The sequence below is a fragment of the Temnothorax nylanderi genome, unplaced genomic scaffold, assembly GCF_030848795.1.
Source record: "Temnothorax nylanderi isolate EJ_2023f unplaced genomic scaffold, tnyl_v1.0 TNYL_tig0239_pilon, whole genome shotgun sequence".
Taxonomy (NCBI): Eukaryota; Metazoa; Arthropoda; class Insecta; order Hymenoptera; family Formicidae; genus Temnothorax; species Temnothorax nylanderi.
In genome coordinates, this window is record NW_027249301.1 from 248830 (window position 1) to 275365 (window position 26536).

Sequence of the window (26536 nt, forward strand, 5' to 3'; positions counted from 1 at the left end):
AATCCGCCGAGCGGCTTTTAGAGAAAACTCGATTTTTTTTTCGTTCCACGCCAACTAGATGGTCCGCGCGTTGTCTTGCATAAGCGTACCAGTCTGTGGGTTTGCCGCGTGACTCACGCGTGTCGGCTTTAACTATGGCGAGCAGTTATGCGAACCGTAATGAATGAAACTCGACCCACGCGAGAACGGATACGCCACGTCTCGTTCCACGACTCGTTCCTCCGTTCCTTTTTGACGAACCGGGTCGTAAAACCGAATATTACGATTCGTTAAAACGATTGTTCCTCGCTTCGATCTTTCGGGGCAATTTTGCGGATCAACCGTGGCGGACTGACCGACGGATCCTCGAGCGAGGAAATTGCGGCGCGTGGGTCGAGCTTCGACAGGAAAGCGAACGGACGAAGCCCGCGATAAGAGTAATTAATGCGAACTCGATATACACGGAAACGTGTACATCTCAGAAACAAAACCGGAGTTTCGTAATACGGCAATAACGTCGCGCTATTACTTTTATACCCGATCCGTTCGCCAACTTTGCCTTAACGCGCCGTAACGCTGGTCTCGTCGTCTTGTCATCGGAATTGTCACAACTCCGTAACAGAATCTGACCTACGTTAGCGTGACTTCTACTTCGAATCAGTCGAATAACATTTTCCGAGTCCTGGTAGGACTCTCCTACTGAGACACGCTGTTCCGCGGAGTTGGGCGGCTGCTCGGAAATAACGTCGGGAACACCGCCGGCTGTCGACGGGACCTTGAAGAAATTCGCGAGCAAATTACGCCTCGTTTTGGAACAACGGTAACTTCTTACTCACGACTATCTCGACCCAGACAGATTCGCTCGCGTGCTTGTACGGTGTTACTGGAGGTACAACGTAAGAATTGGACGGACATTTCCTTGTAATCCCGTTTTCCCGTAGTTCACTTGACCGAAATTCTCCGACGCGCGATACTTGTCTCTCTTTCGTGTACTCGCTGCCGTTGGCGAATGCAAAGCGTTCTCCCGACCGCTTATTAAGGACAATCGTTCGTATCGGTATCTAGGTAGCAATAGCGGACATCGGTAAGTACGACGAAGAGTCCGGAATCGGGATCACGAAGGCGGTCGGCATGACTGACAGAAGCGGTCATTGTTGGCCACGAAATCACCGACTAAATGGGTCCCCGGGTCAGATACTGTGCACGCCACCCGCGCGTTTTTTCGCCCGGGGGTTCCTTCGCTCCGTGACCTTCGGCGGGTCTCCCGAGTCGTTTTCTACGCGGAAGAGTTCGCAGGCCAGTCACGAGACCGCGACGGTTCGACTTTGCGACTCTCGTTGCACGAAAGCCTGGAAAAAAGGATGCCGCGCGAAAAGTTTCGTTTCACGAAAGGTGATAGATGACAAACGAAGTAGATACATCACAAACTTTCGTACTTGCACAAGAACAAGCTTCGAATACATATAAAACTAACACATTTTTGAAACATCGACGAGCGGCCGCAATTAATCATTTGCAGAAGGCACAAGCCACCGAGAGTGCAAAGTATTTTCACGTAAGGCAAACAGCACAGTTGCGCATTGCATAACACTATGTCCATCTATCGCTATCAATTTTCTCGAACATGTAAAACTGATGGATCCTGAAATGTAGTCGACACAAAAATATAATCGATCTCGTCTATTTAGCGTGCGCGTGTGTCACTACGTGTGTGCGATCGTGTGGACGAGCGTCAGACCTATCTCTTCCCGTCTACGCTTTCATGTTCGACCGATCATCAAGCGAGATGATAATGGAAAAAGGGCGAATGTATGTGTGTATGTGTGTGTATAAAGGTAGAAAAAGGGGGACACTCGCGCGTGTGTCGATAATGCGCGCGTGATTACGCAAACGCAACGGCGATGGCATTTGTTGTTGGCTGTTGTTGCAACGCGGAATGACGCCGGTGTCAAGGTAAACCGCGCATGAACGGGCGATACACCGCTCGAGGTCTCTCCTCAAGACTCTCGGCTGCGATCCAGCATGGGGAAAATCCGAATTAGATTTCTTTTTCGAAGCCGCTAAAACGCACGCCCGAAGATGAACGGCGAAGTGGGTCGACTGGTCTCGCAATGAATACGTGGTGAGAGAGTGTGAGAGAGAGAGAGTGTGTGAGAGAGAGAGAGAGAGAGAGAGAGAGAGAGAGAGAGAGAGAGAGAGAGAAAATTAGAAGAGAGGAGGAAGAGGGAAGATGATGATTATTAACACATTGAGTGGCGTCGAAGTCACGTAAACATGTGGCTCACAAAGTCCGTCCGGTCGCTGCTAATTTACGATATCCCATTCGTTGCAAAAGATAAAACGCGCAACAGAATAAAAAGGTTTACAAGAATAGCTATCTCGTATGGCAAATGTGACTCGCGATTGCGTAAGTTAACAAGGAGTACTCAACGTGTTACGACGCGCGGCGGTTCTCCGCTCTGGAAAAGCTTGAGGGAACTTCCAAGCCCGCGATACGTACAAAATTACTACTACTATACGTATAAAAATTACACAATGACGTTCATTGAAGAAGGGAGTCGGGCAAAAAAAAAAGTTACGAGAAGCGTGTCTGCCTCAATCGATCGATCGACCGACTGACTGATCGTGTTGTAATCATAATCATGGTGTACCTTTTGTTTAGGAGATTCCGGAACAGGGGCGATCCTCTCGTCAGCGGTTTCGGTCGTTCTGTTCGTCGCCAGACGGCTGGGCGAAGATCCTGCGACAAAACGTTAAAACATTTTCTTCAATCCTCTATTATTAACAATTGTTTTGTTTCTATATATTAAAATAATAACTTTTAATAGAAAACATGAGTTAAATTACGAGAGAACATTGGAGCACAAAAAGTTGCTTATTTAACGAGAAGTTTGAAGAGGAGGTAGCTGTTTCGTTTCAATTGTCTCGATGAATTGTGCCGACGTAATTTATGGAACGTCCCGTAGAAGTTTCCTTCGTAGGGTGAATATTTATGCACGGAGCGCTAAAAGTACCGCTATTGTGGCCGACGAGTAGCGGAAATATGCTTCTGTTTGAAAGACAATATTGACTTTTTTTGCAAGGCGGTACGAAGAAAAGTCCAACTCGGCGCGTTTGTATAAACGCGCTTATTTATGTCGGTGCCGATCAACCTGCGTGATCCAACGTGTAAATTCACGTGACACTTTTCCGCGTAGCCTTCCTTCCAATGTATAAGAGACAGGAATGCGAAATGCATTTATAATAATCAGGCTTCGCTCGAGGAAGCTTATTTATCTCAGTTTCTATATTCTTTCGTTTTATTATCGGCGCGATACTGCTGAGCGCGACGCGTTCTAAGTACAGAGTCGCTCACAGAGTATCCTCTATAGTAGCAAGATTCGATAAGTGTACCTCCACCTTCCGCTGACTATCGTCCGTCCGCCCGAGAGAAGCGCCAAGTCTAATCCCGACCGCGAGAGCGCGGGGCCTAATGTAGCTATAAAGCGAACAGGACGTCGACTACCGAGCAATGTGGTAATTTCCTCGTTGCAGGTAGTGATTTCAGGAAACGGTATAGGTCCTCACGTTAATTCGCAGCCGGGCGGGCATTTATTATACAATGCAACGGATCGTCTTCCTATCCGATCGGGATTAACCGTCTTTCAAAGGTTAACGGTACGGTTAATCTGCGGGAGACTGGAATTCCGTGAGATTAGAAACTGGGGAAAAAGATGGACTTTTTAATGGATTACGGCATCACCGCCGGATATCTTGTCTCTAGCGACGCGTAGAGCTCAATAAGCACGAATGATATCCTCGGCAAATCGCGCGCTTCCCTGTTCTCGCGATTGCGGAGCAGGGAGAGAGGGATAGTGGAGAGAAAAGATTAGAGATCACGACGCGAGAAGCACGTTATAACATCGACACTTTGCGTAACGAAACGCCGCCGGGTTTCAAAGCGAGCGCGAAGCCGGCAGCTGAAAATCGAATATTTCATCCCAATCTTCTTGACGCAGGTCGGCGAGGAAAAAGGATCGCGATACATGAAATACTTATATATATATCCTTCGAATTTACCGTTAAAGTTTAGCTTTCGAAAGTTTCAGGCGTTTTACGTATCGCGGACAGCGCTTTAATAAATGAAGAGAGGATCGAATCGCTAATTCGTTCTTTAAGAAACTCTTAAATGAACATCGTTCTCTCGTGGGATGAGATAAATTCGATCCTTTCAATAATTACGGCATCTAATAAACCAAAGGCATTTATGTACACGCTGAAAAAGTGAAATCCTGCCTGACAGGCATACTCGTCGCGTATAATTCGCGAGGCGAATTTGACTCGTTTGTCACCGTAAAGGCGAACGAAAATCATAACAATGGCGAGGACGACGCAATAACGTTCGTTCAACAAGTGGTTGTAAACGATAACGTAAAAGGTCGATGCCGTTAGTGGCAGCTATTTTCCGATCGAGATGGGAACGGCGAAAAAGCCGCGGAAAAAGGAATGCAAATCTTGCGGCGGCTCAACAAGTGGCTACTCAAATTTTCAAAGCCAGCCCGCAATCGGACAGCCGGGCTAATTGCGCCTCTGATAATCAGAGCTCCAGCGGGACCGATAAAAACGACGACTTAAATGTCGTCAGAAGTTTCCTTTGCTTTTTACGAGACGCCGCTCTGCGTCGCGTTGTCGCTCACGAGGAGTTCGAGGAGATCAAAAGCCGCGATACTCGTTGCGTCGTGACTTAAATGGGACGAAAGAAATTTCATCGAGATATCACGTCCACGTCGTGAAATCGTTGGTCGAGAAAAAAAATTAATTTCAAACGAATTTCTGTACTTCGCGTCCCAAGATTCGCGTTGTCGAGGCAGATACCGACCTTATATAGCGCAACTTCCGCGACAGACGTCACGCGTGTGATATTAATCGAAGGGGACAATTGTGCGAGAGATACGCCGGTCCGCTCCGCGAAGAGGAGAAAGCTAGAAACCAATCGCTGACACGAGAGCAATCGGCGCGGCCTATTTGGCCCATTTAGTAACGGGCTGCGCGATCGTGTCGAGCATGCGAGACATTAATGCGTTGCGACGTTTCGAACGTCACACCTGTCGATCGGACTCGCCTGATTTCAACCTGAAAACGAACGTGATGTGTGTGCCGATAGAACGCTTTTTTCGCAGCCCGCGCTTCTCGGAATCACCAGATGTCATAGTTAGAGACACGACGCGAAACATCGCTTGCCCCGAGGAAATTTGTAATCGTGCGTATAAAGTACAATCGAATTTACTGGCTCTCCCATACAGCACAAAAAGTTGAAACAAAAGTGGAGACGTTGCAATGTTGAATATTGAAGTGTAAATATCTTTCCAACGTTGAATTTATGTGTTGATTCTTCTACATTAATTCTTTATATTGATATACAACATTGAAACAGCATTGAACAAATTATCAATCTTTCCGTGCTATTCGCAACGACGCCGCTAGGCGGCACATGACGGTAAGACCAACTCGTAAGTTCAGTTGAGGGTGAATATAAAAGCAGGCCCCCGGCGAAACAAAATCGCGACATCCGCGGGTCTTCTTTTAGATACTAGGAGAATAATCCAATCGGAGCTGAGAAAATTTCCAATAGTTGTAAAAAAAATATGTTCTGCTAAACGCGGCCAATGTTAATCAATATTTAACAATTTAATTGTTGTTGCATTGTTTTTAATATTTGCCAGTTAATATATCATTACAAGATTTTTGAACGCTATAAAGACGTGTTATATACAAGTATAAGCAAAAAGAAAGCATCGGAGTCAGAGGATAATCATTAATAAAGCTGAATGATAAATTACAACGTCTACAAAACATTGTAATTCAGAGGACATTAGACGTTTGTACAATATATTTTCAATGTTGAATATACATTTTGCAACGTGGATGCAATATTGCAAATGTTTTTGAGATGTTGATTCAACGTTTATGTATTATATGGGTCTTTATAATATAGTTTCGATAAAAGTCATATGAAGCTCAATCTTTCGCGACGAAGGAAAAGTGAATTACGCAAATTAAGTTTGCATAAAAATTTCTTTTCGTAAAATTTGCGTTGAATAATATAAAAGATACCGCGATGGTCGACTACGAGTGTAAGAACGCTCCTTCGAGAAAAAAATCTTCGGCTGTGATGTACTTTTTCCGACGGGATTGTATCTCGTCGATAGAGTCGTCTAGACTAGGGAAGAGATGAAAAAAGCGGTCGATAGCCAGAGATTGAAAACAAAAACTAGCACCAAAATCGTCGTGTATTCCTCAGACTATTCGCGACGTACTTATTTGGATCAGACTCAAATATCTTCTGAAAAAAAATATGAAGCTGCCGAATGCAACCGCTGATGTTAGGTATGCTTAAATTATTTCAGTTTCGAGAATTCAATAGCAGCAAACGGCGAGCAAACTCGAATCGAGGAATGAATTTAATTAAATCTTTCAACGCATTCCGAGAGTCAGGGAATGTTTACTCTTCGCGTAATAAGACGTCTGAAACGATTCACGATGCGAGCGTTACTTTCTTTAATAAAACCAGCCCGCTCTCGACAAAGAAAGTCTCGCGACGGGACTCACCTCCGAAAGTTTGGTAAAATTGCGAGAGGTAGGTGAGAATGGACAATCGATCGGGCACCGTGCAGGACGCCATGTCCTCGGCGTCCAGGAGCGCAGGGATCCCGAGATGCTGCTCGGCCGTTCTGAAAGCCAGCTCGTTGTTTCTGTACACATCGTCCTTGTTCAGGCTGTTGAAGTCGCTGTAACAAAAAACGAAGTGGGACGACCTGAGTTTTTATCTCTCGCTAAGCAGTATTAATCTTCTGCTATCGGTTACTTCGGCGCGATTCTTCGGCCACATTTATTCCGCATCCGAAGGCCACTCGATAAAACGTCAAATGTGTAAAAAGGATTCCTTGAATAAATCAGATTGCTGATTATCCCGTGGGCGTGTATGGTGAGAATCGCTTTTTTCATTAGAGCAAGTATAAATAACCGCCGCTGCTGAATATGTGAGTCGTAAACGACGGTGGTTAAGTATGCTCGGTCTTTATTAAAGAAAGGACGGTCGTGCGAAATCCGTCGCAGTTATATCCCTCTTAATAAAATGAAAATGAGCAACGGATGTGACGCTCAGAAACGAAGCACAACTTTGATTTAAAAAAAAATCACTTTATGATTTTTGCAAACGACTTCTCTGCGACACGTTTGTAATTTTCTAACTTATTGAAGTCGGAGTGTGCAGCGTGCTGTCGGCATGTATACCGAAATATATACATGACAAAATATGTACATAACGAAATATGCCGGAAATACGTAGGCGAATCTAGCAGATTGCATCGGGGAATGTAACGCAGTTAAATTTTCGCATGACTGAAAAGGTGCCACGAATGTGTAATGCATCTCGCACGTGGGCCACGGATCTGCCCCCGTTATCGAGATGGGCCGTCTATCGAGACATGCATTATTTATGAAGAAATTAAAATGTAATGAAACTTTAATTAAACGGAAATAATCTAAATTAAGAAAATCACTGTTTCCGCATAGATGCTCTACCGTTTCCGGCTGTCTGAAATGGTTGATTGAGTGATAACGTTACCAAGCTAAAGCTGTCGGTGCAATTGCAAATAAGTGCCGACTCGTCGAAATGAAGTCGTCGATATTGCCGACAAAATTTTCCCTGCATCCCAGGATCTATTCAAAGAGGGATTCAAAGAGGTGCCTCGGGATCAAAAGTCCTGAAAAGGGAGCTCAAGTCCTCGGAAAGTCGTAACTAGAAACCTTAAACTCCGAAAATATAATATTGCGCTTTTATCTCGGCGGACATATCTTTCCCGCAATTTACAACCGATTATTACGTACAGAATTACGATTTACTCTCCTGACACTTCTCCTTTTTATGGCACAATGATACTCATTTTTTTTCGCGACTGTCTATACGCCGCGCTACTATACGAGTGCTCCACTTTTAGGTAAATCGATATGCACAGGCCGCATATTGCTCGGCAGTTGAAGTAGTACTTGAAATTCTAGGTCGAAAGATGAGCACCTGTTCGATGCTCGAGTTCGGCTGCTCGATTGATAGCGAGATAGCAAACCCGCGCGGATGTAAAACTTTTGTTACGATTTATGTAGAGCGTGAAATCGACACGTCACTCATTCTTCGCGAGCGCGCATTGTGCCTACAATTATGTTAGACAATTCAGTATTGTGAAATTGCGTCGTGATTATCAAGGATCGAAGCAACGTGAAATTCTAGGCGATATATATATATATATATATATATATATATATATATATATATATATATATATCAAGTGTTTGCGCGATCATTTCTCTCGAGCGTATATATCCGCGGGAGAGAGAGTGCCGTCGATAATATACAACGGAGTATCGTTTCTTCGTCGACATTCTCTAATAATTTCCCGCAGTAAAACTCCTGACTCGTCACGACTCGCGATAAATTCGGGATCTGATGGACGACGGGCGGTCGTCTGGGAGGTCACGATGAGAGTTTCACCAGATCGGTGCCACACCCATCCTTTTCATTCTCATCCTCCCGTCCTTCTCATCTTCATCTCCTCCTATCGCAGCCTAAAAAAAAAACCTACGCGAGTTGACGACTCGTCTTTCGGCTTATTAGTGATACTTCATCCACGCGCGTGCGCCATTCGGTGCTAATCGTCGTAGGTATATTTCGCGAGACTCCATTTGTGAAATTACGACAGGAAGAACGAGATCCGCTATTAAGGAACGCGATTCTAACGCGATAACGTTACACATCGGATGAGAAATCGCACGATTGAACGAACGATATCCAACAGAACTCCGTAGAGATAGTGCAGAGCTGCATATATCGCGGCATCAACCGTCCAGCTTTGAACGCAATGTTGCGAGCGAGCGAGCGAAAGTTCAAACCGCAACACAGCTCCACGTTATGCCCATAAATTCTCGCACCTATCCTTTGCTGCCCCGCGTTTTAACGCGCGCATCTATAGAATTAACGTAACCCCACGAATTTCACCAAAGGCGCAAAGGTCTCCTCTCCGCCACGTGCAGATTCTTCTTCGATCGGTTAGGTATACACCTGTCGGTTTTACTTTCACTCGCGCCTCCTCGTCAGAGATCGCTAAGATATTCTCACGTGATACTCCTCTTCCGGGTTATTCTATCCGGCTCTTCAATTCAGCTGCTCGACAATAAAAGGTCGACCGCGAGTCGCGATCTCCTTAATTTTCAATCACCTCATACTTATTGTTAGACAGATACTTAGACAATAACCATCAAGGAGCGTTATGCGCATCGCGACACGGAATCTCTTTGTCTTTTGTCGGAAGTTAAAATAACTCTGAAGTTCTGAAGTTCGCTTTGAGAGGAGACGAGGAAGGAAGGCGAGGAGAAAGGGGAAAATTTCGTTTCAGCCGCGGGAACGGAAGGTAATAGAAGAAAACTTCTCGCTGTTTTATTGCCTCCCTCCGCCGTTACGTCCGAGTAGATTTTGCCGGACTGACCGAGACAATAAGAGGAGGAGAAATGAAGAATAGCCTCGCAACGATCCTTTCGTCCGCGATAAAAAGCGAATTCCCTTCTTCGTGAGACCTTGACTATTGAAGCGAAGTTCTAGAAGGAATTCTCATACGAACAAACATCTTTCCCTACAAAAAAAAGGACGTCGCTTTCTTAAAGACGCAATTTTTTAAACGTGTAAATTTATATATGTCTCTTCAAATGACTATTTAAAAACAACATTCTCCATTTAATTATAAATATTGAAACAGATAAAGGCATATATTGCGTCTATCAAACCCCGAAAGTGTCTAATTCTACCCTTGACACAAACTCAAGTGTCAGGGATAGAATTAGATACTTTCGGGGAAATAAAGTCGATAAAAAGCCAGGACGAAGAGGCTTTTTATAGAGAGTCGATAAAGAAAGGCCGGGGGTCTCTCGTTTCGACGGTCAAGAGTGCATTTCTCTTAAAAACGCCACTTAATCTATAACAGAACACATTTTGTCACGACGTATCGAGGTACAACGGGCAATAATCCAAGCCGCAGACTTTTTCGCAGTTTATCCTCAACACATTTCGAGTCGTAGGTGATAAAATTATTAATCTTATTGAAAAATTAAATGTGCGTAACTCGCACGAGCTTTCCTTTGCAAGATTTTTTTGGCAATGTGCACGCAATGGCACAAATGTATTTCTGCTCGCGTTGTTTATTCGTTCGCGTTTAAAGTATCGAACGATCGCGATAATAATTAGACGTTTTCGACTAGCAAGAGATATTTATTTGGACGGCCGCCAGGAAAGCTCGAGGTGTTGTCGTTAGCCTTCATGAATGTTTGAAAACAAATCTCTGCGATGGATGTCCGCGATGTTGTCTTGCCTTTTTACCCTAGTTTATTGATTATGCGCCGAAAAGAATAATGTATGCGGAAGAAAAAATATCGTCAAGTCGAACGCATCTGGAGATTCTCGTTTTTTTTTTCAAATTGAAACTTTAAATTGAAATTAATTAACTTTATTATTCCGTGAAAGAATGCAAATTGTCAGCGAGTATTATCTGGACAGTAAAGAAAGTAGGTTACTTTCCATAACACATTGGGCTGCGTTATGCAATATGGAAGTGGGTAAAACGTATCGTCGACAGACTGTAATTTGAAGAAAAACGTTTCAAAAACGTTAATCGATCAAAAATAGAATATTTCCAAGCGAGGATCTCGGGATGCAGGGCCGCTGATCTCATATTGCATAACGCGACACAATTCCGGCTGCATTCCGTTATCACCTATAAAACACCGGGGCACAGCATATCCTCCGTGTGATGGGTGCAGACTCTGCTGTTGCTTTATCGATCGTCAATTCACTGAACTTCTATTTTTAGAAGGACCTTCCCTTCGTCGCTGAGCGCCGGCGACGCGAAATCCTGGGATTACTATGAAGAGGACAATCCGTCCGGAGATGCCTCGGAATCTCCGGATCTTTGCATCTTTGCGATCCCCAGATTCCCTCGCGATATCTCAATAATTCCTCGAGTACTAACGCATTTGGACACGGAAGTCCGTGAATTTCTCAATTTTTTCTGTCACACCTCTATTTGTTACACCTAATATCTAAAATCTAATACCTTAAATACCTAATCGTGTCGAAATATTCATATCGAGAAATCTTCTCGGTGAGAATCGACGAACTGCACGTAATTAAGATGAGATATGACCGAGTCGGACGACGAGACGCGTGAGGACTCGAGCTCTCTGTTACTTAATTTACGCATAATTAAGATGAAACGCAGCCAAGTCGGACGATGAGACGCGCGCGAACACACTCGGGAATTCTCTCTCGCTTAATTTACGAGACAATCGGCTTAACGAGAGCAATTTGAAGTCGCGCCAAGAATCGAGCAACGTGTGGTTTAAATCGCACTTTTAAGAGTATATACGATCGACGACTGGAATCGATCGTTCCCACGGAATATTATATATTATCGAGAGAGCACCCTGCACCATTATAAAATTCGTTCGGTAAACGACGGAAAAATATGCTTTCGCGTCGTTATCTGTGTAAGATGATATCTTTCCGAGATATTTACCGCGTTACAACGGCGATTACATACTCGCTATAAACTTACATGAGGTCCGGCCGAAAGTGATGAATCATGGCGCAGAAGGCAAGCCCGTCTCTCCAGGAGGTGGTCATGTTTTGCACGTTTACACCCGGATAACCGTCGGTTATCCGACGGCACCAAAGCTCCAGCGCCTTCGTACCGCGTCTCTCACCCATCGTGCTTACGTCTTCCTTTTTCCCCTTTCTCGCTTTGCGAGAGAGACTTCCTTTAGCGGCCACGGACCTTTCTTTCACTCGGCCTGCTCCTCTATGGCCTCTATATCGTTAGTGCGATTACTTCAATAATACTAGTTTGGCTTCTGAAAAAGAGAAACAAATTTTTTCGCATGTAGATTTGCAGCTATAAATGTGAAGTATTATTTGTTATAGTAACGAAATGATCAGAACGTTAAGTACATCCTAAGATTAATCCGCGATTCGGCTGCTGTTAAGTGTAAATAAATATGAGATATTTTCCCAGACATTTCTCGCGAACGGTTTGCAGTGTCACGGTTGTCGCGGTTAGACAATGTCAAAAGAGAGGAAAGGGAGGAAAAAGAGCGAGGAAGAAAGGAAGAAAAGCGGAGTGTCACCGCAAATCGATGGCGCCGCTCGGGATGATCGAGTGTGCGTTTTGTCGTAACGGGCCGCGACGCCGCTCTCGAAAACTGCCGCTAGGATAACCGGGGGGGGGGGGGGGGAGATTGCGAGCTGTAAAAATCGCAAGCGCCGTTTGTTGACGGTTGGAGACCGAATGATGTTTTGCGCAACGTGAAAGCGGGAGGCTGCGCGCCGCGTGAGCAACGAGTGAAACCACACGCCGCACGCCGCGCCGGGTCAAGCGTGAAACCACGCGCGCGCGCGCGTGTTTTACGCACCGCATTTATTAACCCTTCATTATTATTCCACGCGTCGCTTCCTCTTAGTACATTAAAGAATCCGCGAATCGAGACAGTTCGCCGAAATCGATGTAAGATGTAAGAACACCGAGGAGAGAGGGAGGAGGAGGAAGAAGAAGAAGGTATCGTAAACCGCGCGGTTGATATTTCACGTTACCGGTTAAAAATTCAGGAACCGACGCTTTATGTAATGGGAAAGCTGAGTACGGCATAGAATATTTACAAGTCGGAAAGAAATCGCATTGATACTCTATTTTCACCTTTCTCGCGAATTGCCGAGTGGCAAGTCGATAAATGAGAAAAGGAGGAGAAGGTGGTTTCCGAGAGATCCATTCAGGGATCATCCTGCTTCTCGCTCTACACGCGTGACGTTCAGATTAATGTTAGGTTCCTTCTCCGGTTTTAGCGCAAACACGAAAGTGGACCAGCGACACGTCTAAATGAGATTCGTAATTGCTTGAAAATGCAATAAAGCAGCGCTGTAGTATTACGCATTACGCGCGATATCACATGGTGCGCGAAAAACTGGAACGGATAGGTAGTTAACGGGAAAGTACTCGGTCGATCCTCGCGTTTAGTCGAGTCCGACCGGTTTTCTACTAAACACGGCCTCCTATCTGTAACAACGCTTGTCTAACTATCCCACGGGCCTTATTTCGCGGAAAAAAAGCCAATTTCCAGTTTTTGCTCGTAGCCTATACAGCGAAACGCTTATGGCTCGCGATTTCTGTTATTTGTCACGTACACAGATCGTAGAAGCAAAACCGGTCAGCTACAATATTTTATTGTCAACGCACTTTTTTCACTCTTCGGAACTACGCATCGGATTTCCACTGCTTTTGTATCATCTCTTCTTTTTCTCCGACGACTCCGCGACACACTTGTTATATCGACTTTCACCGGCGGATAAAAATCATTATACGTTTTATAGTCAGGAGAAGCCATCCGAGCCTCAATGTCCGCTTTTCCGTTCTCGGAAGAGGAGAGAAAAAAAAGGGAGCTTCGACAAACGCTCGTGTCGGACAGTTTTTGTATGAATTACGATGTAATCAGGTTCAGATCGAAGCTTTAAAGTTTCCGTCGTGGTCGTCCCCGTAACATCGACGGATCTCGCCTTTCCTCCGCTGTTAGTCGTTAAGCTCCTCGATTGCAACAGTATCCCACCGTTGCGCACCGTGATTAATGGTCCAGCCGTGAGTGAAACGTAAGTGCGCAGAAATAAGTAAAAGTTACACGCGGCCTTGTTCACCGTTTGCCAACAGCCGTGAGGCTGTAAAGGCCGCATTACAGGTGAGACCCGCCTGAGACAGAGAGGGCGGATGTTCCGGAGAAGCGAGGGCCACAGCTCTGACGGGCGCATAAATGAACGAGCATTTGTCTCCGGCCTCCGCAACCGGTTACCTTCGTGATCTTTTCGAAAAGTAGTCTTAAAGACGTTTCGTCTCATCTGGTAGTGCGATAAAAGCTGATTGGTTAATGGATAACTATCGGCATCTTCCGCTGGCGACATCGTAACGCTTGATAGTCTTACCAGCGATTTTCTCGAGCCACTTAATCGTTAACGCCTGCGATAAGATCATTAAGGTGAAAACCGGACGGGCGCGCGTTATTTACGAGCCCATTCTAGGAAAATCAGGTGAGAATCGGCGGAAACAATTGGAGTGAAAGTAAAAAGTAAGATAAAAGGGAAAATGATTAAGCGCATGCGGGGTACCCCGCGCCGAGATCGACCACTCATGTGAAGCAAAGAGAACTCGACAATTCGGCGGAGCATCGCTTTCGCGCAATTTAACGCAACATACCGCGACCGGCGCGACGCGATCCGTACTTTCGCGATAAGCTAATATTTAACGTATGATCACGCAGTGAGAAGAGAGTATCGAGCGTGTCCGCGGGCTGAGCCCGAAGGCACGGCTCTCGATATCAAAGAAGGGCTTCGCCGTAGAGCGATCCTTTCGAAAGACATCGATTGCCCGCAGCTCGGCAAAAGTGAAGGTGGCCCCGCGAGCGAAGCCGCGTTATTTCGAGTAAGAGAGACAGAGAAGAGACCTCATGAAAGATTCATGCCGGCGAGGAAGACGGCCTACGGCGTCGCGAGGCACCTGCGGTAACCACCACCACGACAAGTTTCACAGGAGATTAGGATGTCCCCGATATTTTTACAGTTAGTCGCGTTCTGAAATTGAGGAGCGGACACCGCGGTGGTCACTTCCGACCGATATACCTAGGACATCTTACGTGCCTCGCGTTTATATGCTCGATCGACGACCGGGTGACACGGTTAAGGATAACTACGGAGACGTTTCGTATGAAATTGCGAGATTGACTTTCTCGCGTGAGGAAATCTTGCCCGGCGAACACAAACGCCGGCTTCTTAATTCGCTCTACTTCACGGGTGTTCCCGTCCGTCATTACGTGAACTATCTGGAAGAGCAAATCGGCGTTCCTCGAGCATTTAACATTGCTGAGCGTTGTTCGCGAGTCGAACTGGCGACGGCAGAAACGCAGGGCGAGAAACCTTGGAAAGCTTTCGTTTCAACAATCATTTGCCACACTACATGGTCTCGCGACTCGGCGCGAAAGCGCGCGAAAGCACTCGCAATCCGCAGCCGCTGCTGACTCTCGCGAAAAAAGAAATGTCGAATGTACGATGCTGGACTGTTTACACAACTCTCTTCTCTAAATTCTAAATCTCTTCTCCAGATTCTCTCAGGTGGCATCGAATTTTTCGTCTCTAGCCATTATCGAGAGGATGAAAGTCGGATCTTGGACAAGACGTTAAATATCTGTTTTTCAGGATCCGACTTATGTACACGGTTAATTAGTTGAAAATCTGGCGCGCGTCAGAAACGCTTAACATATAGTTAACGCACGTGTGATAATGTTTACGCGTTAATGTTCCTACGTGCTCGCGATTAATTCCACGGACACGATTCTGCTCCTCGAGAAAAGCGCAAGGGGAGTTGCGGGCTATTAGGAGGAATAGCGCCGAGAGACTTTCCAACACATACCCCATTTGCCGCCATCTCCATGTCGTTAACGTCTACTTACGCCAAATTACGTGGTTAGAGAAACCGACATACAAATTCATTCAGTAAAACGCGCTAGAAAAAAAATGACGTGCTCGCCGCGACAAGAATCTATAACGTGTACAACGTATCTTTTTAAACATATCTGCACTTTACAAGTAAAGAATCGTATCTCCATTATTAAAGATTTAGAGAAAACAGGATTTAAAGTTTATTATTTCTATAATAAATTTCCAATATGACTTTTCTAAACATTATATCTTAGGAACTAATAATAATGGACATAGATCGCCTTTTACTGTTATACAATTTAAATTGTATATTGGTATATTGGAAAAAGTATTAACTCTAATTTCGACAAAAACTCGAGATGCGATTCTTTACCTCTAATTGTAAGGTACAGATATAGGAGTTGATGAATATTTAGCGCGCTTGGGAACAATTATTCTTCCACAATCTCTATTGATTTGCAGGTCTTTAGCGTCGCGGATCCGGTATTACAAGGAACTCCTTTAATCCTTATAGAAATCCCTCGTTATCAACGATCTCGCTGCGGATACGCAGATCGTCGACTTGGTAATCGCACTCTCGCGCGGCGCTCGGCTCGTTGATAAACTCGCGTGTCCGTTTGCAACAACAATTAAGGATCGCACTTTAACGAGCGCAATCGTCCCAATCGAAAAAAGCGGCTAACGTTCCCGCTTGAAAATACAGTTGCACGAAGAGGAGAGTCCCCGTTCGTAGCGCAGCCGGTAGGGTGTGATCTGTGAAATTTATTACCGCGTCGCGGGACGGACTAAACGACAGCATCGATCATACGGATGCGTTTTAACGAGACGTATGCCTCGTTATTATATGAGAGCGAGGCTCTTATTACATAATAAAAAGGTTATTTCTTCCCCATTTCCATTCTCGTATCCTGTTTTATTAGAATTCATGACGAGCGCAGTAGATCGGAATTGATCATCCCGCGTGAACCATCTCGTGAAAAACGGGAGGAAACCGTCGTCGCCGAGAGAGCCCGAGCTTTAACGGCCAAGATTGGCACGGATGAAGACCACGGTTAAAGCGCCTTCATAAAGCTTGAAACGCGCGATCGTTATGATTTAACGATATGGATACAAAGTATCGTGGACGTAACGGAACAGTGGGGCGCGCCGTAAATTCCGGAGCTTTACGGCGAGCGTACTTTCATGAAAGCGTATAAAGCGCGTCTATTTTTCTCGTGGAATCTAATGAGAAAAATATCGATTCGAGGATCGTGCGAGAGGCTCGACCTTGATCCCGTCGAACGAGGCAACGCGTACACAGCACCATTGTTCGCCAATCGCCAAGATCACTTTTCCCTGTATCGTAAGAGAAAAGCGATCGTATATCTTCGCGCGGACTGAGGTCGGAGCGTAAGGAGGCGAAAAGAGGAATCGTAGAACTCGCGGCATATAGCCGTTGCAACGCGCGTATTTGCCAAAAAGGGCGCAGAGGTCCCGAAGGGGCCCGAAATGATTGCGAGGGGCAATCGAGCACGTCGGTGGGAACGCCAGTTCCCTTTCCTTCCAGGAAGGTAATTTCAAGTTGGCGGGTAGGTGGTCACGCGATTGCGTCTTACACGTGGAAGAGACGCGGACGGCGCGGCGGAGCGAGCTCAAAGCGAACCGATCCTCCGCATCGGGCCGAGTTAAAGACTACCTGTCCGAAAGCTGGTGTTGTCGAGAGTCTTTGGCTCGGCCGAGGTCTTCCCTTCCCTTAAAAAAATCCGCCCATCGGCCCATCGGCCCATCGACCCATCGTGCGATCGGAGGAGCTGGCCCCGTGACTGAGGGCAGGCCGAGGATATCGCCTCGTATAGTTCTTGCCCATAAAGAGGCTGTTTATCAACGACTACTTTTAGAAGCGGTGACTCACGCGGTTCACGCAGATACACAACGTCCCTACCGAACCTGTCCACCGTCACGCGTAAACCGCGGGGAGCCCTTGGCTCCGCCATGCACAAGCCTTTTATCTCTCATTTCCGCCGAACCGGGGTTTCCTCGTCGTCGTTTTGCTCGCACAAACGAGCCTTAGACGGGTTTTTAGCCGGCGTGACTCACCTTTTTCTACGCTTCGACGTGCGTGCAACGAGATTCGGCCGGTCACCGTGAAAAGACTCCCCGCTGGAGGAAGTACACTTAACTCGACACGTATCTTAACGGCGCTTCTCTAAACGTGCGGATGCATATTATTATAGAAAAAAGCGTTTGTGACTAGAGAAGAAAAATTTGAGACACCAAATGAGCGATCCAAAAATATCCATCGACGATCGAGAGAAGACTATTGTTTTGTCCGATTAAAAACTCTCTTGTTCAGATCGAGGAAAAGATTTATTTCGCACGCGAGCGACCAGATGGGTACCGTCTCGCTGGTTTATTTGTCGCGAGGCGAGGACGGCGACCTCGTTTGCGCGACGTACGGGTAATCTTCTAGCTATATAGGGACGATATTCCGCGCGGCGTAGCGCACGTATGAATATGTATAGGATATTGTAATGGAACTGACACACACAGCTTGGCGTGGAATTGGCCGCGTCTCTCTCTCGCGCGATAAGATTTATCCCCCTAGAAAACCGATTGCGTCGCAACAGCCGCTAATGGATTTATCAGGAATGGAAATTCTGCCGCGGGAATACGAGAGTGTACAGTGTATCCCGGAGGGACGAGTCACTTAAGGAATCCATTACGAGGAATGGAGATTGCCGTACTGACGCGACGGACGCGGCGCGGCGAAGGTGACGCGCTAGCAAATAGGCGAGGTAGAAACGCGCGCGCGCGCGCGAGTAACTCGTAAACGAAAAGGAAAACGAGAATCGTGGCTGTAACGCGCCTGTAAGAAAAAAACCGGTATATTTCGTGGTCTCAAACGCGCAAGGTCGCTGCGAGGAGCGGGTTGAGACGGGCGCGTCCGAGCGCGTTACGAACACACGAGAGCCGAACAATATTCGGCGCGGTGCGCTCCTATCTTTATTCTTCTTTCCCTCGCGTGCACCTACACGCGGGCTTGCGCGCGCGCACATACGCGTGAACCGAGGATACCGTGGGAACGGGCCCTGGCATAACAGGTAGGAAGACAGTCTCTCTCTCTTTCTCTCTCTCTCTCTCTCTCTCTCTCTCTCTCTCTCTCTCTCTCTCTCTCTCTCTCTCTCTCCCTCTTTTACCGTGGTTCATCACGCAGCAGCCCAGTGTGCATCCGTGCGTGTACCGACCTTCATTAAATTTTTATGGATATGTATTCTTATTAACAGTAAATACAAAGGATCAGCATGACCTAGGTGTCGTCGGGGAGTATACTACCCTAACAGCAAATGTATATTCTGAGAATGTTCAGAGGATATCGTAAAATATAAGATATTATAAGAATGTTCTCAGTATATTAAGACATCCTTATATATATTCTATAGATATACAGGATATATTAATGCTGTTAGGATAGTATCACCCACTAATGCACTACTACTACTACTACTATTAACAGTAATCTCATCGTTTACATTCGAATACGCAGAATGCAAGATAAAGGCATAAAAACGATCCTCTTTGTTTCCCTTTCGTACGCAAGAGCACGTCGAGAAATGCGTAAACACGGTTATGAGTTATGATAAAGCGTCAGGTTGTATACACAGTGACATAATCGCGAAACTTGCGTAAATAGAACGTTTCGCGTCAGCGCTCAGCGCGAGAATGCGCGTTACGAAATGAACAAAATCGAACATCGGGGTCGAGTGTTAAAAATTGAAGCCTTTAATATTTAATTCCAACGCGTGCGGGACACGCGCAGAGACCCTTCTTCCCCTTTACCGCCTTCCGCGAAGTTACGCATTCGAGAGGAGGTCCGTTACTCACCTTACATCACTGCACGACCAACTACTCCGCTCCTTTCTTCCGGAGCCCCGCTCTCTCTCCCGTCGCGCGTTGTCCACGTCTACGAGCACCGCGCCGCCGCCGTTACGCCATTTAGACTCGCTCCGGGGTTCCTCCCACTAGTTGAATGTAAACCTGACAGTCGCGACCGCGAGCGCAGCTTGGCTCCAACCCGACGTGGCTACGTGCGTGTCGTGCGTGCGTCGTACGTATGTACGTGCGTGCGCGCGCGCGCGCCCGCGCGCGGATCACGACGCTCCGCAAACAGCGCGCACACAGAACGACGTTCCTAACCTCAACCTCAACCTCAACCTCGACGGCGCGCCGTGACGGCGATCGTGACGTGACAGGATTTGCGCCTGGTTTCCGCGCGGGGTTTATCACGCTCTCGGGTATAACGGCCTCCTCCTCGCGATGCGCGCGAGAGTAAAGCGACTCGACGGTACGTTAACGTTAACGCGCGCGTAATATCGCGTTCAGTTCACGGCGCGCGCGCGTTGCTGCGACTGAGACGCCGCGCGCGGCGTACACAGTTTTAACGTGACCGGAGTACCCGACGGCGATGGCCCTGTCCTCGTCGCGCGGCGCTCGCTTTCGCTCTCGCTCTCGCTCACGCCGCCGAGTGCCCTACCCGCGAGACTGCAGGCGCGTTTAGATTAGATACTTACATTCGCGAGACTCGTTTCTCGATGCGTGACCGGTAGCTCTATCAGCGTTATCGAGTGTATACAGACGTCGGATAGGGTAATTTGAACGCTGCTAGCCGAATGTACATTCCACGTTTTTCGTCCATGATTAATCTTCCTCGTTCGATCGTCCAAATCTTAACTCTTTCCGCGTACCTATTAGTAAGAAATTCGCGGAAATGTTTTGTTATCGGTAGAAATCAGAAACCGCGCATCCGCATGATAGCCCGCGTGATAATGAGCTGTCCATGATCTCCAATGCCTGCTCATATTTCGCGCGTTATCTCGTTAAATTACGCGATATATTTGTTGCTCATCATCTCTCAAGCAGATATGACGCAACGCTCCCCAGAGAACATTATGAGATCTTTAAGACTTATAAACGTTTTATTTTGGACATATTGTAAAATAAAAATTAATAATAGGTACGGAAATGCATTAACAAGAAGAAAAATACGAAAGAAGAGCTAGTGTTGCTTGTAGTAATTAATATGTTATCCTGCTATCAATTCAAAAGTATGTCACTTTATTATAAGAGTTGGACTCCACGATATAACTGACACAAATTGTGCTGTACCGTGATTTATTTATCATATTCTTATACCACCTTTCATCATATTTTACGAGAAACGGATCCTATCAAAACTCATCTATCGGTCGAATAATGCAACATTTGCATATATAAGTCTTAAAGATGTTATGAGTAAGACGTCTTTAAAAGACGTCAAAGATAAGACGTCTTAAGGTATCTTGAATAAGACATGTTAAAGACGTCAGAAATAAGACGGTCTTCAGACATGCATGTTGTCTGGGATCCGCTTCTAGCTCCGTGATGTCACGAATTCTTTCCTGACTTGAAATTCTATATAACGGCGGAACATAGATCTCTTTTACAATTTGCATAAATTGCCAAAAAGATGAGATGCCTTTGTGCCCGCATGAACCCCGACGAAAACTCGTTACGCCGGCAGCGTCGGCCAGGTGTTACCAACGCATAGTACAATATATACCAATATACCTTTGAATCGACAAAAGATAGAGAACAGTCCTTTGCAGGGGTACTTTTCGAGGGAGCGCGTAAAAGCGAAGAAGAAAAACCGGTAACTGGCCCGTTTCGGGCGAGGTTTCGATTAAATATCACTTTCGCCATCGTCGATTACGTTTGCGCTAAACATGCAGAGTATAACGAACATCTAATCTGAATCCTGCGATCTTAGCCGTCCGATCGATCTCACTTCGCGCGATTGTGACTCGTTGTCGCGGTATGCTATGTCGTGCGTGGGTTGAAGTCAGTCGTTGTAAATCGCTTACGCGACACGCGACAGGCATAAAATCCCGCGAGCTATTGGAACGCGCGTACTGGTCAATTGTTGATCCTTCGCGTTTCGTCACTCGAGACAATCGATGATCGGCTGACACGTTTGTCGGCCGTTTAACACATAACGCAGCATCGGCTGCAAAATATCACTGCCGTAATAACACTCGATCTCGCGCGGTTGCAATTTGTCGACCGCTCGGTATCCTTCGGAACCGCGCGCGTGTCGTACGTACGTATGTCCTTAGTCTTCGCACGTGTGTAAGGCGCGTTATGGTCTTTGACTTACTCTTAATACTCTTCAAGCGCATCGACAAGCGCACTTGAAAATTATGCGTCATTCGTGGTTCGAAATTTGTAATTCGTTATTCGTATAAAACTCCCCAATAGCGTAGCCAGGGGATAAATCCCCCCTCCCCCCCCCCCGCCGAAATTTTGGAACCAAATATGAGAATGAAAGATTGAAAGCGGAGAGTGCGACACCTCACTGTAATATAATTGATAAGATGGCATGTCTGTCGCACCGATTACACGAAGTACGCAATCTTTTTAAAATGCTCAGACTTCTATTAAGGTAAACGTCCCAATAGCCAACCATGTCCCAGTTCCCAACCACTAAAGGGAATATTCCACCTAATTAAGAGATTTTTCGATAAAAATAAATAAATAACCACTTAATTGAGTTCTACGATTTATAATCTATGCATAGGACAACGGTTAAAATAATCCTTGCGCTCTTTGTAGTAATTTTTTCGAGTTTCTTGAGAGTGCACGCGCTGCCCCGGGAAACGAAGCGCATCTGTAAGCCAGTTTGTTAAGAATTGACGAAGTTCAATTGTAACTATGTCGTCTTCATTTTTTATATATATTGAACAAGTTATAGCTTTTTATATTAAGGAAGATGTAGAGAATGCAAATCTAGAGTCGAAATTTAGTTAGAATTGCCGATAAATGGTTAATTTGCATGGTCGGATACTCGGACGTTTCAACCGTATGGTGTACCAATAGCGAACCAAGTGGCTGGATACTGGTACAACCAGGCGATCGGGTGATGTCCCAATTGCCGGACGCAACGAACTCAGCGGCCATAACCTTGATGGAAATGAACACGAACGATCAGCATTGACGCGCGGCATTGTTTACTAGTGTGCTTAAAGTGTGTTTAAAATTACGCTAAACTGAGGCGATTATTCGCAGTAAGTATGATATCTAACATTTTACAAATTTGGCTTCGTCGAACGAGTTCGTTATTGCTATTATGTAGTCAGCAGATTGTTTACATTGGAAAAGTCTTGAACGTAACCTCTAAAAAAAGTTGTCTCTGCTTTCATCTGCGACTGGTTGGTAATAGGGACATCGAGTGGCCGGGTATCGGGACATAACCAAAAACTGATGGCCGGGTACTGGGACACATCGAGTGGCCGAGTATCGGGACATAACCAAAAACTGATGGCCGGGTACTGGGACATTTCCTTTTCTCGAATTTTCCGAAAAAATCAAATCAACTATTACCGATGGAACTAATTATTGGATGGTTTCCAGAAACTAGAGAATCCAAGCTTTCGTTTCGTCGTATCCGCTTATAAATAAGATTTGTTAATATATATAAAAATTTAATTTCAATTTTCCAGGCGTCTTAAATGGTCTGCTATTGGGACGTTTACCTTATAGTCCTTTCAGTAAAATGACGTCGCTTTTGGTTTGATTCAGATGTACAAAGATATCTAAATTATTTTACGCTGTATTTTACTATCTTTTCACTGTAAAGTGTAAAAAGACGTAACTTCATTCACACATACAACATCAGTGTCTTAAATAATGTACAGCCATCTAAATACAAAGGCATACATTAAATAGGGATTTCTTGCCTACTATTATCTTTGAAAGTCATTCTAAGTGTCTTTTAAGGGATTTAAGTACAACAAAATTCGAGAAAAAAAATTCTTTTTTTTTCAAGCTTATTTCGGAAGTTCACTATAGTTACTACCTTTATACATACATATAATACGAGCCAATGTTACAGTGTTAAATCTTTTCAAAAATATCTCCCCGAAATCAAATCTTAGCTACGCCCCTGCCCAATAGGGTAAATGGACATATTTGTCGAGTTCGCGTTTGTCGTTTAAAATTCGTGCCAATTCGCCAGCGGCGCAATTTTTTTGACGAAGTCAAAAAGCGCGAATCATCGCAAATTTGCGCATAGTTTAGCTTGAGAGATCGCACGAATCGCTAAATCAAACGACCTTCCATCCGGGCGCGATCGATAAAAGCTGCTCTACGCCGCTCTAATTCTCGCTACCGGAGTGCTCTTCCGAGGCCCCCACGGCGATTCCCCGTTTTCTCGCCGTCCTCGTAAGGAAGCGGACAACCTTTGATGCCCGGATCGGGCACTCGATCCCGCCGCGATTTCTTTTACAGGCTAGCTTTCGTTTCCTGCAATCTTGTAGTACGTGACGCACGGTGACCCCGTCGATCGCGTTTCACCACGAAACGCGGCTCGTGTCGCACACTCGTACGGCTCGTACGCAGGGACCGCCACGTGACCGTGATCGGTAAAGCCATATTGGCCGAGGTGTTGGAGCTTATGGAGCGAGCATTCGCCCGACGCGACGTGAAATCAAACGAGGTTAATTAGCCCCCCCGGACAGGATAACAAGGTTAACGCGAAAACGTCTCTACGCGGAAATTCACCGTGATTTATCGTCCTGCGAATATCGTCTTTCGACGATAGGCCGCGCATATAAGCGTTGTATGCCGCACGCGACGGAAGGAAAGCGGGCGCGATCGAGAGCGGGGCGGGGCACGACGCGAGGCGATTTTTAAAACCGTCACGGCTCGCGGAGAACAAACAAAAAAAGTAAATAAAAGAAGAGAAAACGACGCATGTTAAGCGAGAGGGACGAGAGAGTCCCGTTTTCCCGGGAAAACGGGGAGCTCCCAACCCAACGCGCCCCAGATTCCGACGTGTGCGCGGCTCGATGCCCGCGCGAGAAAGCGGCCCATTGTCGCGCGTGGGAGCCCTCGGACTTGGAACGTTTACGCGCCCGTAATTCGTCGCAATTGCTTGGATATTCCGTCCGTAATTTCACCCATTTGTCGACGCTTATTAGGTCCACGACCACTTAACCCCACCGCCGGCAACTCCGACGTTAATTAACGTTTGTTCCTGGGGTGGCTCGCGCCCAGTCGTTGACGGATGCGTTCGCCCGGTTCGCCGTAATTGCGCTCCTCTTGGAAATGTGACTGGCATCACTTTTCGATAAATTAACGGGAGAGAAAACAAGAACGAATTCGCTAATTCGATCGTTCGCTATCGGAGTCTTTCGATTCTCTACTATCGGCGTAAATCGATTACACGTATTCGTGCGCTCGGACGTTCTAATTCCTACTTTCCGTAGCTATTTCGATCTAATGACTCTATATTCATTCTCGACTCGGCATGCAGTTCTGATATCGTATCGATTCGGCATCAAGATGTAGATAAAATTTAAAGGGTTAAGTACGTTTGACAGGCTTAAAACTAAGTCGAAATTAATTTTTATTGTGGTAAAATTATATTTAAAAAAAAAATGAAAATACATATCTTGTGAAATAGTCTTTTGAGAATGTCTCCTGAAAGTTTCAATAAAAAATATCAAAAATTGAGGTAGCTATTTTCTCGAACGGTGTTTGTAAAGTATCAGAGATACCTCCGCCTCCTCTCATGTGAAACTAAAAACAAACATTTTCCGTTAAACTAGAAACTAGATGAAGAAATCTAGTGCTTGTCGATTTTGAAAATATTTATTTTTCGAAAAATGGTAGCGATTCGTAGTGAAAAATGCGATTTTTTACTACGAAAATCAGAGTCTTCTTTTATTGATTAAAAACACTAAATCATAGATAAAAAAATCCTATAACAAGCACTATTAGATTATTGTATTAAAAGTAGCTGTAAAAAATGTCATGCAAATCGGTTCATTAGTCTCCGAGATATTTCTAATACCGATTTTTCAAACACTGTTTCGAGAAAATAGCTGCCGGGACCTCAATTTTTGATATTTTTTATTAAAATTTGCGGGAGATATTCTCAAAAGACTATTTTACAAGACACGTATTTTCATTTTTTAATAAAACATAATTTTTCCTACAATAAAAATTCGTTAATTTCGACCTAGTTTTAAAGCTTGTCAAACGCATGTAACCCCTTAAAGGATTTCGGATTCGTATCATGGGCGCTGTTAGCGCGGGGGACGAGGATGACGCGTTTTCCCAATATATATGCAAATATACGATAATTTCGAGTAAATTAAAGTGATGTTTACATATGTAACTTGAAAACCTTAATAAGTTAAACTTTAAACTATATTGCCTTTATTTATTATTTATGTATTTATTTATACTTATGCTTTTTTTTTAATTTGCAAATTCTCTCCAACAATTTTTAGCTAACAGCGCGGCGCCAGTGTCTAGAGCGACTCGAACGAGAAAGAAACGACACGCTCTTGATAAATCGTAAAAGTTTGCTTCTCCCTATATTATATCGGCCTAAAGAAAATTAAATGGACCAACTTGATCGTGCTCTGGTAAGATTGGAAAGTGCATAAATACATCGAGGACATTAAACAGGAATCGACGATAAGAGTAATTAATCAGACAGATAACAAGTTTCCAGCGGTTTCATTAATATTCGATTGTTGTCAATCGAGACGATTTCTTTAGTTATTATCGCGTATATAGGGTGCCACAGAACAATCTATTTTCTTTCAATTACGCATTTTCTAAGCGTAGCCTTGTCGATCGAAGGATTGATAATAATTACGATTAATGATAATAATAATGACAATTTGAAAGGTAATGATCCTTATCTCTTGATATCAGAATGTGACGAAAAAAACAGCGAATAAACAAATAGTCGTAACAAAAACGAGCAAAAACCGACGTCGTTAAATTTGCAAACACGCCGCAGTAATTCGTTAACACAACACATACAAAGGTGCGCGCATACGAAAAAAGATCATATATTCCTGTACTATATTGTCTGCACATGTCAGAAGACACGTGCTAGATGAACGAAACGTGATTACAAAACTAATTGGTCTGGAGTAATTTGCCGATAGAATTCAAAAGTACTGTTTCTTCATTAAC

General features: G+C 45.2%; 1 protein-coding gene across 3 annotated transcripts in view; it reads right to left on the bottom strand.

The window, feature by feature from the left end:
• The window catches only part of Mical-like (MICAL-like protein), a 28424-nt gene extending 8505 nt beyond the window's left edge, over positions 1-19919 (bottom strand). Inside the window, exons 1-4 of one of the 3 annotated variants that reach the window (XM_071718214.1) lie at positions 19391-19918; positions 11616-11910; positions 6568-6746; positions 2631-2719 (exon numbers count right to left, since the gene is read on the bottom strand). In XM_071718214.1, coding sequence (XP_071574315.1) covers positions 2631-2719; positions 6568-6746; positions 11616-11767 — 420 coding nt within the window. In that variant the 5' untranslated portion in view covers positions 11768-11910; positions 19391-19918. Of the gene's footprint in view, positions 1-2630; positions 2720-6567; positions 6747-11615; positions 11911-19390 lie in introns of those variants that run through there. The other 2 variants (XM_071718215.1, XM_071718216.1) reach the window with 2 other exon arrangements.
• Between the last annotated feature and the right edge of the window lie 6617 nt (positions 19920-26536).